This window comes from Lepidochelys olivacea (genome assembly GCF_965140295.1).
Source record: "Lepidochelys olivacea isolate rLepOli2 genome assembly, chromosome: 10".
Taxonomy (NCBI): domain Eukaryota; kingdom Metazoa; phylum Chordata; order Testudines; family Cheloniidae; genus Lepidochelys; species Lepidochelys olivacea.
Window position 1 is genome coordinate 18,100,418 of NC_140420.1, and position 16,061 is coordinate 18,116,478.

Below are 16,061 nucleotides of genomic sequence, written 5' to 3' on the forward strand. Positions count from 1 at the left end.
TCTGAAGAAACTAACAGAAGGGTTGATCCTGTACAAAGAAAGGTAATGTGAGTTTCACCACAGACTTCAGGGCCAGGGCCTAATTGGATCTGGATTATTCTTGTGTTCAATGAATCTCACTTAAGATACACACTTTTACTAAATGCTTGGTTTTTAGTGGTAACAGCTTGAAAATCTGGGTCACATTTAAGGCAACATGATGTTATTGTGCTCACTTCCATTGGGTTGGCTTCCATAGGCATCATTAGCATCTACAGGGAAGTCAGTCTGCACTGCTGCAGCTTCATTGCTATCTAAAGCTAACTGTATTGAGACTGAGCAACAGCTTTGACATTTGTTCTAAATGTTAAAAAAAAAATCATATTTATATTCAGTTGAGAACAAAGTACTGTCTTGGAAGGGAATTAAGAGCATTTGTGTCTTTCTATTTTATCTCCGCTTCATGTGGTTCTAGGAAATATCCAATCTGACTGCTGGACCCCTTTCCCACAGTGGTATAAAAAACAGTCTTTCCTTGGAGCTATTTTATCACTTTAAAAAAACTCAATTGACAGGTAGGAAATATTTTTATTATAAATTACACATATATTGGGCTTTTTAATATACTGATTATCAGAGAGATAGTAAATTTACAGTAATTTACAGGCCAACACAATACTTACTAGTAATGTAATTGACAGTCATTTTCTTTCAAAACAGGAAATTACACATTCTTTCAATGGATTTCACAAAAGGTAAAAATGAATCATTGTGACCATAGTCCTGCAAAGACATGCTTAGCTTTACACAGTGTGAGCTGTCCCGCTAAAGGCAGTGGGAGAAGTCAATGCACAAAGTTAAAGTACTAGTAGTCATGGTAGTAAAGTTAAACACATATGTAAGTCTTTGCAAACTCAGGCTCTGTGGGCCTAATCATGCAAGCTCTCTGAATGTGGAACTCCCAGTGAAATCAACGGTGCCACTTTGATTTTTTTATACACTTTTGTACTCCTGGGGGAATTCTGTGTCACTGCGTGGGCGCAGAATTCAGGTCCCTCTGCAGATTTCTTTGCTTCTCAGCAGAAAATGATGAGGAAGTAAAGGGAATCTGCATGAGTGCTCATCTGCCTGTGTGGTTTTTGGTGGGTGTAGTTTGGGGAGGCATTGTCCCCCCAAACAGAGGTGAGATGGGGGAGCACGTGGGGTCAAATGCCACTGTTACCCCCCATTTCTGTGAGCGCAGAGCTGCTTGGCTGACAGAGGGTTCAGCTCCGGCTGCTGCCTCTGCAGCTGGATGCCGCCTCCTGGGTCCTCGTGCTGGTTGTGCTCCCCTTGTGTGTGCTGGGAGCCTTCGTGTTTCCTGTACAAAGGGGAGTGCCTGTGGTGGGGCGAGGAAGAGGCAATGTGGGAGTGAGACAGGGGCAGGGGACAGTGGAGAGAGAAATGGGGAGGGGATGAGGCAGGGACAGTGGGGATGGGGAGGAGTGGGAGCCTGGCATGCGGCAGCAGCAGCTGGGGCTCCCCTGTTAAGCAGGCTCATCAAACACCCCATCCCCCCTGCACCACCCCAACGAGCCCCCCCACACTGGACCCCCACTGCACTGAGTCCCAACCAGCTGCACCTGGATTCCCACCCCACCAAGCCCCACTCCCCCAGCACCCGGACCCCTCCCCATTGAGCCTCCCCACACACTGACCGCCCCCCCAATCAAGTTCCAACCACCTTCACCTGGACCCCCCTACAGAATCCCATTGCCCCTGCACCCAGAACCGCCCCACCCCCAAATGAGCCTCTGTGCATCCAGATCCCCTACTGAGCTGCCCGCACCCAGGTTACCCCACACAGAACCCTCTCACCCCACGCCAAGCCCCTCCACACTTGGATCCTGCCAGGAGGAGCCTGCCTGCTCACACCTGGTGCAGAGGGGCAGGGCCCCAGGGTGTTTCTGGGGCAGGCCTGGCCCTTGCACTTTGTCAGGGTTGTGTGCAGCCCCACCGTCAAGTCTGTGTCCTGGGGGGACTGCAGGGTGATCTCCCATCTCTATGCAGCTAGCGGCCTGTTCTCCCCACTGCCATGTGGGAGTCTCCACGTTTATTTATTGACAAATAAAATGTTCAGAATTTTAAAATGTGCACAGAATTTTTAGTTTTTTGGTGCAAAATTCCCTCAGGTGTAACACTTTGTGCAGGTGTATGTGTCACAAATACTACACTTTTAAAGTAAATACTATTTAGGCCCCCAGGCCTGTAAACTGAGCTAAGTGCGCAAACCCTTAAATCTGCACAAAGCCCTAGGGAAGTCAGTGAAGCTCCGCATGGGTGCAGAGGTCTGCTCACGTGTCTCATCTTGCCTGACTGGGTTTTTAGGTGCACATCATTATAATAGCTTTCTAAACGAGTTGACATGATTTACAGTTGTCCTAATTTAGCTGGCAATATGTAACTTAATTCAGCAGAAATCAGCATAGCTGTATGAGGTGCACTTTATCTAATTTTAAAAGCATTATCAATTATTCATTACAGCTTAAATTAATGTAGGGCTTGATTCTGGTCACAACAGGCACATGGGAGCTCCGTCAAAGTCCCTTGCGTGCTGGACCAGCCCTTTGATGAAGCTTTGCAACAAAACAGTGGTTAAACATAACTAAGGTTTGGTTGTGTGTGATGGTAAAAAGTGAGAAGAATATTAAGTAGTTTACAGAAGAAAAAGTCATGACACAAAGACATGAAACACCACCCCCACTGAAGTTAAAGGCAAAACTTCAGTGACTTGAATGGGCCCTGGATATCACCCACTGTGCTAATTAAGAAGTTATAGGAAGTTGAGAAGCCAAATATCCTTTATTTTACAATAATTGTTTTTTTAATGTAGTAATATTGAATGGTTTAAAGACATTTAAAAATCCCACAGTCCACTACACTAGCCATTAAATGTATGAAGGCTTGCTTGGGAGCAGCTGAATGGAGAGATCAAGAACATGATTTTTTGTGTGTGAACTCTAAAAGTCACGTTCTTTGTCATGAAAGTGAGAAATATTATGCCTTAACTAGCGCAATCTGTGATGCTTTAAAGCAACAGATACCATTACATACCTACTAACTCAGAGAAGGAAACCCCATAATTTTTGTATATGGTATCAGTTCTGACTGGGGCATCTTAAGTTTGATTTTAACCATTTTTTATTCTAACAGTTTACTACTGACCTGATAACTTATGTACTAATGTAATGTGGAAAATGATGGAAATATGACTGGTATTGACACTCTTACGTGTCATGATCCATATTTGCTGTCCCTTCTTCATCTGTAGAGCTGTAGTATGAAAATCAGTGACACAGATTTAATGTATCATAGCACTGCCTGACAGAGGCTGATGCATAGATATGAGCTGAGCAGACTGAGACTCAGCCCAGACAAGACCAAGATACTGAGGAAATGGCAGAAATTATATCGGTATCTTTGATTAATGGGTCATGTCTTGGTTTGGTTGGGGAATTTGTTGGATCTTGGGCGGTTTCTGGATGGCCAGATAGCAATTTAGATTATAAGTTCCTTGGGGCAGAATAAGTAATACTCATTCTTATCTTGCACTTGAGAGGGATCTTACATTCACTCTTGTGAATTTGAACCATCCCATTGTTATCCATGATTTTGTTACCATCAGGTGAGACTACTGCAGTGCTATAGAAAGGAAGGCATCATCAGGTCCCCGATATTGAATACCAGCTCAAAGATGTGGGTCCCTGAAATGGAAACCTAACGGCCTATCTGGTTCTTTTCAGGTAGAATAAATATTAATATCTGAAATGGAAGCCTGTCAGAGGTGCTAATCTTCTGCATTTCCTCTAGAACTCTTTGATCAAGATGGCCTATGCTGGAGTCAGAGTTTTCCTCCTCTTTTCGGTCAACACAATTGTTTTCTTCCTAGGATGAAAAAAATGGGATAATACCTGCTAAAAGATTTTCCTCCTTGAAATTTTTGTTTTAAATTAGACTTGATGGGCTGTCATTGCAATTGTTCTAATTTCACATTGTCCAGGACAGTTGCATTGTCATCATTTGGGTCCTGTTGTAATAACTGGGCCTAACATTTTACTCTACCTGTGAGCTCAACTGTAAAAACTATGTGAAAGTTCATAAGATGTCACAATAACCTATAATAAACGTTGATGGGAAAAGGTACAACAAGGAGACAGAAAAACTAAATTAGCCTGAACAAAAGGGCCTACTGATATGGTTCAAGGACTGTTAAAAGCAAGCTTGGTAAAAACAGAAGATGTGGAACTGGAAATTAACTAACCAAAATTGGTGTGGGAGATATTAGGCCTAAATTAAGGTCCTTAAAGAAGAGTCTTTAATATAACATTGAAGAACAGACAGAAGCTACCGGAGTGAGCTTTACTATACGGCAGCCACCCCGACCATCTCCTGGGACCCTGAACCTTCTTTGTCCTAATCCTGAGAGATGGCCTGACCAGACTGGGTCAGAGAGAGGGACTCAGATACCATCGCTACCTCTGCTGGCTCCAGCTGAATCCCAAACACTACGTGGAATGAAATGGGATTGGATTTTGACAAAAGTAGCTCCAGCTCATCTCAACTAACTTCTTCTCTTTTACGCAAAAGGTCAGTTATTACCATCTCTAATACCATCTAAGAAACTATGGAAAAAGGGGGGAGGTCCTTCTAAACCGTTCTCCAGCTAAAGTGAAAGGGAACAAGAAATGCTGTTAAACTGAAAGCCTTGTTTAATATTTTACATTTCAAATGCTTTAACTACTTTTCTTTCTTTGCTATATCTTTAATAAAAGGTTGAAAGGATTTTTAACGGTGTGTTTGCCATGGTACAAAGCAGGCTGTATACCAAACACTGAACCTGTTTAATGTTGAACAGTGACTGAGTTATGTTAACACCTTTTAGCCCATATATTCCAACTACTTTAATATATCAGTTCATAAGTCCTCTAGATGCACTATGGTACCAATGGAATATTATTTCACTGAACTATGTCAACAGAAGTGCATGGGACTACATCAGGTTACTGGTTTATTTGGATAGGAGATACTGTTTGCTGAAATTGTATCTGCCATTCAGAGTAAAAGTGAGGGCTAAAAAAGCAGCTCTGTGTGAGCACTTCTTCCAATTTTTCTGGGTGGATTTTATGCTAAGAGCACTAATTAAGGCAGGTGCTGGTCAATCTTTGACACACATATGATTTGCAGATTAAACTCTAGTCCTGAATGGTGACACCTCTATTATTCCAATCCTAAACCTTGGAGCAGACTGCCACTCAGGCTGAATTACCATATGTTGCTATTTGAGATTTTCCCTGTCTCCGTGATGGTGTGTGTATAGTAGGAAACCTTGTAGCCAGAATTCACTGCCAGTGGCAGCAACAGTGAAAGCTGTTATGCGGATAGGACTCCGTGGTTTTTACTACTGTGTCATCTGAGCCTAGGGTGTACTGATGGTGAATTAAGGCTATAGAGTTTGCAAGTGTAGACAGGCTGTAGAAACTAGTGTGAGAAACACTTTTTCTGAATCCCTCACTAGTTTAAGTATTTTCAAAGATGTTAAAAAGCTGTTTTTACATCCAGACTGTTAATTTTACATGTCTTATTTGGTCTAATATGATTTAAGCAGCCAGTTTACAACTTTTTTGTTAAAGGGGCGGTTTCAAATGGAAAGAGAAACTGCTGCCTACTTAAAAAAGCACTTAAGAGTTTTGTTACATTCATAACATAATTTCACCAAGCTCTTACCATCTGTTCATGCACATCAGATAATGATCTAAGATGCAGGCTGTCAGATACAGATGATACAATGAACTCCTCTGACTGTTCGTTTTCTGATGCACCTAGGATACTTGTTACTGTCACAGATGAATCTGAGAAACTGTCTTGTTCTTCATCAGATGTTTCAGATATAAAGTTACGTTGTTGCTCTGCACAGGTGCAATAACAGTGAGCCTTCTGTGGGATATGTGCCATTTGCCAATCACATGGGTCTGTTAAAATAATGTCCCTTGTATGTACATTACTGATAGCATCCTGAACCTTCTTGTCTCCTGTGGATTCATTAAGGATGAAAAGCTGGTTAGATAATTGTTTTGTTTTCTAAACTGCTGTCCAGATCTTTAGGCTCAGATGCAGTTGAAGTAGGTGATGCATCTTGCTCCATTTCCAGGAAAACTTGATGTAAAAAGGAAGGTGCTCCAAGTGTAACCCTAGAAAGGTGTTCTTCATTTTCATTCTCTGGGAGATGTGTCATAGTTTCTAAAGATTTACTTTCTGAAGCAATGGTTTGAATTCCATATTCACTTGTTATGTTACAACTATTCAAGTTTACACATTTACATTTCTGTTCAGTATTTCTGGAAAACTGCAATGGACTTTGGAAACAGATCTTATGGGATTTGGTAATTTTTCCTGTAGCTAATTCACACAAATCTTTCTTCTTTTTTTGGCGCTGGTTACTTTGAGTTCTCTGATGAAGGCTGTTACATGTGTTATTTTGGCTGTGGTGAACGCCACCTTTAAGAGTCACAAAAGAAGCTGTTTATTTTCCCGTGTTTTCATTTATGATTGGGGTTTGTGCATTTGTGGAAATAGTATGAATTATTTTCTCATTTAATTCCCTGTTTCCTTCACTATTTCTTCTTTCTTTTTGATGTAGTGGCATATTCCTGGAGTTCTCTATTGGCCTTCTCTGTGAAAGCTTGCTAGACTTACTACCTCTGCTGCCTGAATGCTTTCTACTAAGCACTTGGGGTGACTTTTGCCCTTTGAATTCAGATGACTTATAGAGCCACCTAGAGATGCATTCATTTTTCTGAGAGTGAGCAAAACTCGTCAAGCCTGCTACATGGCCAGTACTTGGCTCTGTATCTTGCTCTTCATGATATCTGAATGCCTGCACAAGGCAGAGGACTCTCCTTCATTAAGCACATTTTTTTAGAAGCTTTACTTCTGTCAGTTCATTGTGCATATGGAAATATGGTATTTAAGTACAATGAATTTAAATCAGTTGCTCTTGTAGAAGTTTTAGAAAGTACACTCTTATGTTTAGATGAGTTACTGGAAATGTTAGACGATCTCTCAACTCTGAGCGGTCCATTTACATTTCTAATGTTTTTTTCTTTCTTGCCTTTGTTCGTATCTAAAGTAGACACAATATTTTTAATGACTAATTTAATATTTATTTAACAAAAAATCCCTCATCCCATGACACTTTACTATTATTTTAAAAGACAACAATAAAATGGATCAAACAAATATAGTCTACTAAAAGTGAATGGAAAAGTCAAGAGGGAAAAGAACAAGTTGCAAAGTAGATAATTAGAAGTCATGACAAGAAAGGACAAAGTGTTTGTCAGAGAGAAATCAAGACGAGAATGAACTTTCAGAAGAGATTTGAAGAAAATCTGATGTAAAAGAATGAATCAGAAGAGGGAGCAGTACAAAGGAGCAGAGCACATATTAGGAAGTAACAGAGCAGGAAAAGAATCTCTTGCAATATGTACTTCGGATAATATGATGTCAGGCCAAGGTGTGTGTGTGTGTGTGAGTCTGTTTGGCAACAAAGTTTATATCTACACAACAGCTGGGATGGCACTTCCCAGTATGGGTAGTCAGATGCACACTAGCTCTGGTTGAGCTAGCACCCCTAAAAATAGTAGTGTGGCCACAGCGACACAGGCTGGGACTAGCTACCTGAATACATACCCAGGGGGTTGCGCAGGATTGTACTCCAGTAACTAGCCCAAGTCGCTGCCCATGCCACTATGGCCACATTGCTGTTTTGTAGCACACTAGCTCAAGCAGTTTACCCGCATTGGGAAGCACATTCCCAGCTGCTCTGTAGATACACCCCAAAATAAAAAATAAGTTCATTTCCTCTCCTGCTTATCTGAGATGGATTCTGCACCTCCAATGTTATTGTTTTAACAGTAAAGGTGTAAAAAGAACACCTGGAAAATGTAACTTAATCATTTGCAAACTTGCAATTGTGTTTAGAAACGATTTCAGTACCTTCTAAGACCAACTGCTACAATAATTTAGCCCTGCTAACAATTCAGGAATCAGCCATGCATTTTCAAATGCCTTACTTGGTTATTCTTTAAGAGATATTTCATTGCAGGCAACAGCTGTTTTCTAAGACATGGTGAAAAGGGTTGAAAAGTATATTAAGAATGTAACTTACTTTTCCTATAATCATTCCTTGAATCTTCTTGGATAAAGTCAGCATTTGATTCTTCTAATTTGTTCGTTTCCCCTGTACTTTTAAAACAGAATACATCAATGCTATGAGAAGTATAAAATAACTGTTTCAAAACACAATCAAGATGACTTGTCATACTTAATGAGATTTATAGACTTGTTCATTATTTTTCCTGTTTTTTCTAATGTACCTATTCTCTGTATCAGATTGTCTCTGCTCATACAGTACTGTACACTGACTTTCAATGAATGACTTATAGAAAAGTCTTTTATATCTTTTACTGCTTTGCATGATAGCTATAATACACAGCATAACAAAAATAAGCAATTTGGCGTGTTAATTATTTCTCAATCTCTGGAAAGGAACAATAGCTCGCTTAACTTCAGAAGAGCAAGCTTGGTTCTTTGCTTTCCATTAAGAAAAACTTTTTTTCCTAAAATCAAAAGCTTATTTGATTGTAAGGATTTTGTTTTTATGCACTCAGACTGGACTGACTTCGGTTTCTATATATTACTAGGAATTACAATAGGATGAAAAGCAGTGATTGCTGAATTGATCAGGCCAGATCGAGCATCTCTCTGCCACTGCCAAAGAGAAACGAGAGTGAATTCTAATATACGACTCGGGTTAGACGCCACACATCACATACATTTGCATAAAATACGATTTTGCCAAATTATTTGGGGGCTGAGAGTATTTCAGTAAATGGGCATTTGGACAGTGAGGGACTTTTTACATCATGGGAAAGGTCCTTTTTAATTTTTCCCCAGATAATCAGGATTTTGATAAACTAGGTTTGTGTGTACTATGGTAGTAAATGTCCTTCTGATTCACTGAATAATTTAATAATCCCAGTGATTTCTGTACATCCGAACTACTATATAAACATATCCACTCATACAGCATGTGAGATCACAGCAGGCATGCACAGCTTTGTCCCACGCATGGATAGGACCTATATTAAGTATAACTTGTTTACTATCAATTATTAAATGTTACACAGCCTGCTTGTTCTCTCTTTATCCCAGTGTAAAACAGGCCTAATTTCAAGGAAGTCAGTGGATTTACATTAGTTCACAACTGGTCAAAATGAAAGGAGAATCAAACCAGTAATGACCATTTTTAAAAGAAATGGCAATAGGCGGACATTTTACTACTAAAATACTAAGGTATGTGAAATATAGGGCCTACAGAACTTGAGCAAGCTCTTTTAAAACACCTGTTGGTGTCTAATCCCATGTCAACTTTTTTTAGATGACATGCCCTAGCACAATAAAACCTAAAAACTTTTCATGTAACAGTCAAAGCCACAACTACATCCACAGTAAACAGTTCGTCATAACCCTGTTTCTGGTGCCACGGTTCATCCATTTTGTCTGCATGACTTGCTGTAAATTAAAGTGCACCACTGTGCTGTGTGCAACCACACGGATTTGATCAATATGTGGTAACTGCCTCAGGACGTGATTTGTTTTCAAGTTATTTTGGTATTTGTGCCCTGAAGTTAGTCTTTTAGAAAGAGGAAAGATCTGTTTTGCTTTTGCTTAGGGTCAGACACTGAGCATTTGAAACTTCTATTAATAAAAGCTTCTCTGAATCATGAGATGTGCTAATGTAGAAGTTACCTAGTTTCAAAAGGTTTCAGAGTAACAGCCGTGTTAGTCTGTATTGGTTAGTCTCTAAGGTGCCACAAGTACTCCTTTTCTAGTTTCAAAAGGGAGACAGTGGGGACTATATAAAGATTCTCTCTTACATACATTTCATATAAAAAATCTGGGCCTCTAAAAATTTCAATAAGCAACCAGTCCTCCACATTACATTTGGACATAATCTACCATGCTTGGAAAGGCTTACGATTTTGAGAAGTCTCTCTCAGTAATGCTGCCTTTCTACAGCTGGCCTCTTTATTATTTAGAGGATATCTTGTGGATTAAATACTCCAAACATATTTCCTCTTATTGTTTTGATAAAGTTTGGGTGGGACAAATGTCAACAAGTCTGATAACATAAATGGGGTAATTTAACAGAAAAGGTTCAGCTAACTTTAAACATTAGAAAGCGATAAAGAAATCCTACTCTGACATCTGATCCTCTAAAATGTGAAAGTGCTGTAAATGTTTAAAACAGCGTAAAACGGTACAGAGTATAAAAATTAAAGGCTATCATAATTTCACTCAGCTGTGTTGCTGAAAATCTCTCTGAACTTTTCTCACACCTCTTAGTGTCATATTCATGGGGATCTGGAGAGATCACAAGAGGAGGTGTACGCTGTTTGCAGTAATGGTCCAATCTTTGAATATTTTTAGCTTCTTTCCTCTTCTGGGGTAAGGCACAGTCTGGCTTCTTTATTTCCTCCAAAGAGATTTCACAAGTCTAAGAAGAAGATAAGTGTAATTATATTAATAGAAATCTTTACAAATTGAGTTTGCTACAGGTAAGCGATTAGTTCATAAACAATTCTCCATTAAATCTGTAGTCAGCACGAGCAATAACAGTATTAACCACTTTTCCTCTTCCAAGGCTTACATGTTATCTATTTAATCCTCACAGTATTCTTGTGAGACAGAGCAGCATTGTTCTCGCTTTCACAAGGGGGAACTTGTAGAGGCAGAGAGAGAGAGAGTATGTCTTGGTTAATGTTTTAGCAGGAATCTGTGTCACAGCCAGGATTAGAATTGACGAAATCCTGGCTCCCAGGCATGTGCTCAGGCCCGCACACTAACATTCCAGGCTTGATTCTCCTTTAAACTGGGTTCAGGTAATTTACGCTCATTTACATTTTAAGGCCACTTTACCCCGTCAGATTACAGCAAAGTGTCACAGAGACAGAGTTTAAGGCCAGAAGGGACCACCAGATCATCTAGTCTGATCTCCTGTATATCACAGACCACCACCACCATCCACACACTTAAACCCAACAATTCAAATTAGACCAATGTAATACAGCCCATAGGAGACTAGGCTATTAGGGGAATAAGGATAACCCAGGGAATTAATGGAGCAAATAATTAAACAGTCAATTTGCAAACAACTAGAAGAGAATAAAGGTGATAAATAACAGTCAACATGGATTTGTCAAGAACAAATTATGTCAAACAAATCTAATACCTTTTTTTAACAGAGTAACAAACTATGTAGATGGGGGAAGTGGTAGATGTCGTATATCTGGACTTTAGTAAGGCTTTTGATACTGTCTCACATTACCTTCTTGTAAACAAATTATGGAGACACAGCTTAGAAGGAGCTACTGTAAGGTGGGTGCATAACTGGTTGGAAAACTATCCCCAGAGAGTAGTTATCAGTGATTCACAGTCAGGCTGGAAGGGAATATCACATGGGGTCCTGCAGGGATCAGTTCTAGGGCCAGTTCTGTTCAATATCTTCATCAATGATTTAGATAATGGCATAGAGTACACTTATAAAGTTTGCAGACAATACCAAGCTGGGAGTGGTTGCAAGTGCTTTGGAGGAAAGAATTAAAATTCAAAATGATCTGGACAAACTGGAGAAATGGTCTGTAGTAAACAGGATGAAATTCAATAAGGACAAATGCACAGTACTCCACTTAGGAAGGAACAATCAATTGCACACATACAAAATGGAAATGACTGCCTAGGAAGGAGTAGTGTGGAAAGGGATCTGGGGGTCATAGTGGATCACAAGCTAAATGTGAATCAACAGTTTAACACTTGCAAAAAAAGTGAACATCATTCTGGGATGTATCAGCAGGACTGTTGTAAGCAAGACACAAGAAGTAATTCTTTCGCTCTACTCCACACTGATAGAGCCTCAACTGGTGTATTGTGTCCAGTTCTGGGAGCCACATTTCAGGAAAGATGTGGACAAATTAGAGAAAGTCCAGAGGACAGCAACAAAAATGATGGAAAGATCTAGAAAACATGACCTATGAGGGAAGACTGAAAAAATTGGGTTTTTTTAGTCTGCAGAAGAGAAGACTGAGGGGGGACATGGTCATAGTTTTCAAGTACATAAAAGATTGTTACAAGGAGGAGGGAGAAAAATTATTCTCCTTAAACTCTGAGGATAGGACAAGAAGCAATGGGCTTAAATTGTAGCAGGGAAGGTTTAGGTTGGACATTAGGAAAAACTTCCTGAATGTCAAGGTAGTTAAGCACTGGAATAAACTGCCTAGGGAGGCTGTGGAATCTCTGTCATTGGAGGTTTTTAAGAGCAGGTTAGACAAACACTTGTTTGGGATGGTCTAGTTATTACTTAGTCCTGCCTGGAATGCAGGAGACTTGACTAGATGACCTATTGAGCATCCTTCCAGTCCTATGATTCTATGTGCCACAGGCAGAGAATAGAAGGGACCATGGTGCACCAGTGCCCCAGGCCCCTGCAGTGGCTGGGAAATGATTAAGTGAGATAAACTAATCCTAGCAAGTGACCTGCTACATGTATACAAAATATTCTACATTTGGTCTGTCTGTCTGATGGGAACACGCGTTATGGTCAAAAGTGTCACATACGGATGCCTCACCTTATGCAGTGAAATTAATGAATTGATTGATGAGGTGCTGCCTTCAAATGTCCTATCTTTGGGGCAGAGTTACTGATACTAAGGAGAGCTAGAAATTCTCTGATACAAATGTTCTTTTTGCCATGGTGGAAATAAAACATGATAAATAAATATTGTGATGATCTGAGTGGTGAGCAAAAGAAGGCATGCACCACTTCTGGTAGGGATCAGTACTTGGGCCCTGATTGAGGAAAGCTATTAAGTACATTTTTAAGTTCCAGTGATGCCAGTGGGACTTAAACACAAGCTTAAAGTCAAGCATATGCTCAGGGTGCTTTCCTGAATCAGAACCTTGGTTAGCTCCAGATTCCATATAGGATCCCTTGATATCTGAAATATCAGGTATACATACAGCTTTGATGAGCTACTACAGTATATATAGATAATTTATGACCCTGGTAATTTATTCTGTCCAAATGTCTGGTATCTTCTCCAAGGTACAGCCAAAAGCAGCATATTGTTTGCTCCTCAGAATACAGTACATACATAGAACAGCCCAAATTCTGCTTAGATTTAGGTTCCTTGCAACTCCATTGAAGTCATCAGGGATGCATGTAGCCCAGTCTTTAGTATTAAAAGGACTTCAAAACATGACTTTCTGGACCTCAGGTAAGAATAGGTAATTTTATGCTCAATTTAATTTTACATGGAATTAAATATTTATATGGATTTGTTTTTATAAGAACATAAGAATGGCCATACTAGTCAGACCAATGGTCCATCTAGCCCAGTATCCTGTCATTGTTGGCCAGTGCCATATGCCTCAGGGGGAATGAACAGAACAGGGCAATTATTGAGTAATCCATCCCCTATCATTCAGTCCCAGCTTCTGGCTGTCAGAGGTTTAGGGACACCCAGAGCATAAGATTGTATCTCTGACCATCTTGGCTGATAGCTGCTGATGGACCTATCTTCCATGAACATATCTAATTCTTTTATGAAACCAGTTATACTTTTGGCCTTCACAGCATTCTCTGGTAACAAATGTAACAGGCTGACTGTGCATTGCGTGAAGAAGTACTTCTTTATGTTTGATTTAATCCTGCTGCTGCCTGTTAAATTTCGTTAGGTGACTCCTAATTTGTGTGTTATATGAATGGACAATTAACACTTCCATATTTACTTTCTTCACACCATTCATGATTTTATAGACCACTATATCATATCCCCTCTTAATCACCTTTTTTCTAAGGTGAACAGTCTAAGCTTATACAGTAACAGTGTGAATATTTCTAAGGCTAAATAAAATATTCACTACCCTCACATGTGCACGAGTTAAATAATCAATTGCCAATTGCAGTATCTAGTATGTCCTCTAGTAAGGGACTATATTCTGGTCTTGCAGGGAGGAGGATTTGATGATGTGGTAGATTTTTTTTCCGTCATAAACTACCACCACCCAAAAGAGAAAATAAAAGCATACATCTTCTAGTAACCTTAACGGTCCTCAATTTAATTTCCTTTCAATCAGATTTAAAAGGAAGAGACATAGCAACAGTAACTAGGACAGACTAATTTTTCCAGCATTTCTTGGGCTTCATTAGTTCATGCAATCCTGATCCTGCACTGACATTCACTCAGGCAGACCCCTGTGTCTGCACAGAGCACCACTGATGTTATCCTGCATCTTGTGTTGACTTCAGTGGGAGTCTGCATGGGCTCAGGGATCCATCAAGGTGCAGTGCAGGATTGGAGCCTATTTGCCCTTTTGAAAACAATATGCGTTTAAGTAAATACTTACCATATAGAAACTGGGACTTTCAGCCTCATTCCTGCTAGCTCCAGATAAATCAAAACTATCTTCTTTTCTTTGCACATCAATGTAATATTTTCTAGACAAAATATACTTTCCAGTTTCAGTAAAAGAAAAATAGAAAGTGGGATGGGCAAACTTTTTGGAGTTTGGGATCTTGTGAATCTCTTGCCTATTTCTTAGAGTTGTAAATCTAGTTCACGTTATCCAAATATTTCAACTCTAATTTAAGTCCATCTTCCCACCCCTATCCCCAAGGGCTATTCCATTTAAAAACAAAAATCTAGTTTTCTAGCAAAAAAGAAGTCTGTGCTATGTATTAGAGACAGAAGCACTCACTTCCTTAAGGTGTTCCTCAGCACTAGACAAAAAAGTTAGGCTTGCATGAACAGGAGGCCCTGTATATAGTATGTACAGAGAGGCTGTGTTCGTAGCAGTATTGGATTCTTACACTCTGTTCCCCTTTTCAACTGATCCCTAAGCAAAATGTTAACCCAGTAACATTTTATTTTGAGCTGATCTATTGAACAATACTAGAGACGATTTGCCCTATTTCTAACACTAATCCTTAGCCATTTACTCCCCTCATCTCTGTTCACCCCTCTCCTAGTCACCACTCACCATCTGTCTTCTTCTTCCAGGCACTAACCACCCATTCCCAGTCACTTGTCCCCCTTGTATTCATGCACAACACCTGTGTGCACTTCCCTTATGTACTCATATAGCTACACATCCCCCATGTACTCCATGTTCATGCACAGACCTCATACGTATACACTGTTCATCCAAATACAGACCCTCAGATACCTCATATCCATATACCGCCCATGCATCAACTGTAACGATGTATCCCCACACTCCTGAGTAACCATACGGTCCCAGTGCCTATGATGCAACCATCATACTCCGATGCCAGAAATCCAATCCCCATGTATCCCTGGGGAACCCCATATCCACTCATCGCTCTATCGTATGCACCACCTATTCCAACGCACTCACCATGCTCCCTCCATGCTCCCCCCAAACCCATGCAATCTCCAATTCCCAGGTCCCTCCCTACCCCATATATCACACCACATCCATGCACCCCCCAACCCATGCTCCCTCCACGTCCTCCCCCCCCCCCCACGTACTCATGCAATATCCATGCAGGGCGTAACCCGCAACCCTCTATTCCCAGTCCCCCCCGATGTACATGTCCCCACCCCACGCCATACCCTGGCTCTCTCCTGCACCCCGCAACCCCATGGAGCCCCGTTCCCGTGCGCTGCTCACGAACGCACCCGCCACCCTGCTCCCCATATGCAAGCGCCCCGCCCGCTTACAGTCTTTGAGACACGGAGCGGACGAGGCCCCTGGGGGAGACCCGCTCCGCCATATCCCCGCAGCAGGCAGCACGGTCCCGCACTCTGGTTGCCATGGCAGCCACAGGGACGCTCGCTTTGACTGACAGTACCTCTCTCCAATGGGCAGGGGGCCATTGGGGCCGAGGAGCCAATCGGAGCAGGACAGAGGCGGGAAGACTGTACGCCAACTTGAGCGAGCCTTCTGGATACGTCATCGCTCCG

At 40.9% G+C, this 16,061-nt stretch overlaps 1 protein-coding gene across 4 annotated transcripts; it reads right to left on the reverse strand.

Moving 5' to 3' along the window:
* Positions 1-586: 586 nt before the first annotated feature.
* LOC311527181 (uncharacterized protein) lies at positions 587-15,914 on the reverse strand. Of its 4 annotated transcripts, none has more exons than XR_014713268.1 (6): positions 15,819-15,914; positions 14,482-14,572; positions 10,416-10,573; positions 8,183-8,259; positions 5,743-7,138; positions 587-1,357 (listed from the first exon to the last, which is right to left on the reverse strand). XR_014713268.1 is itself a non-coding variant. In XM_084640873.1 (5 exons), exons 1-5 carry the CDS (start codon positions 15,911-15,913, stop codon positions 6,957-6,959), a joined length of 603 nt encoding a protein of 200 aa, XP_084496999.1. In that variant the 5' UTR covers position 15,914; the 3' UTR covers positions 1,698-6,956. The 4 variants fall into 4 exon arrangements, 1 of the variants encoding a protein (XP_084496999.1); XR_014713270.1 differs by lacking the exon at positions 587-1,357 and adding an exon at positions 1,699-3,903; XM_084640873.1 differs by lacking the exon at positions 587-1,357 and having other exon boundaries at positions 1,698-7,138.
* Between the last annotated feature and the right edge of the window lie 147 nt (positions 15,915-16,061).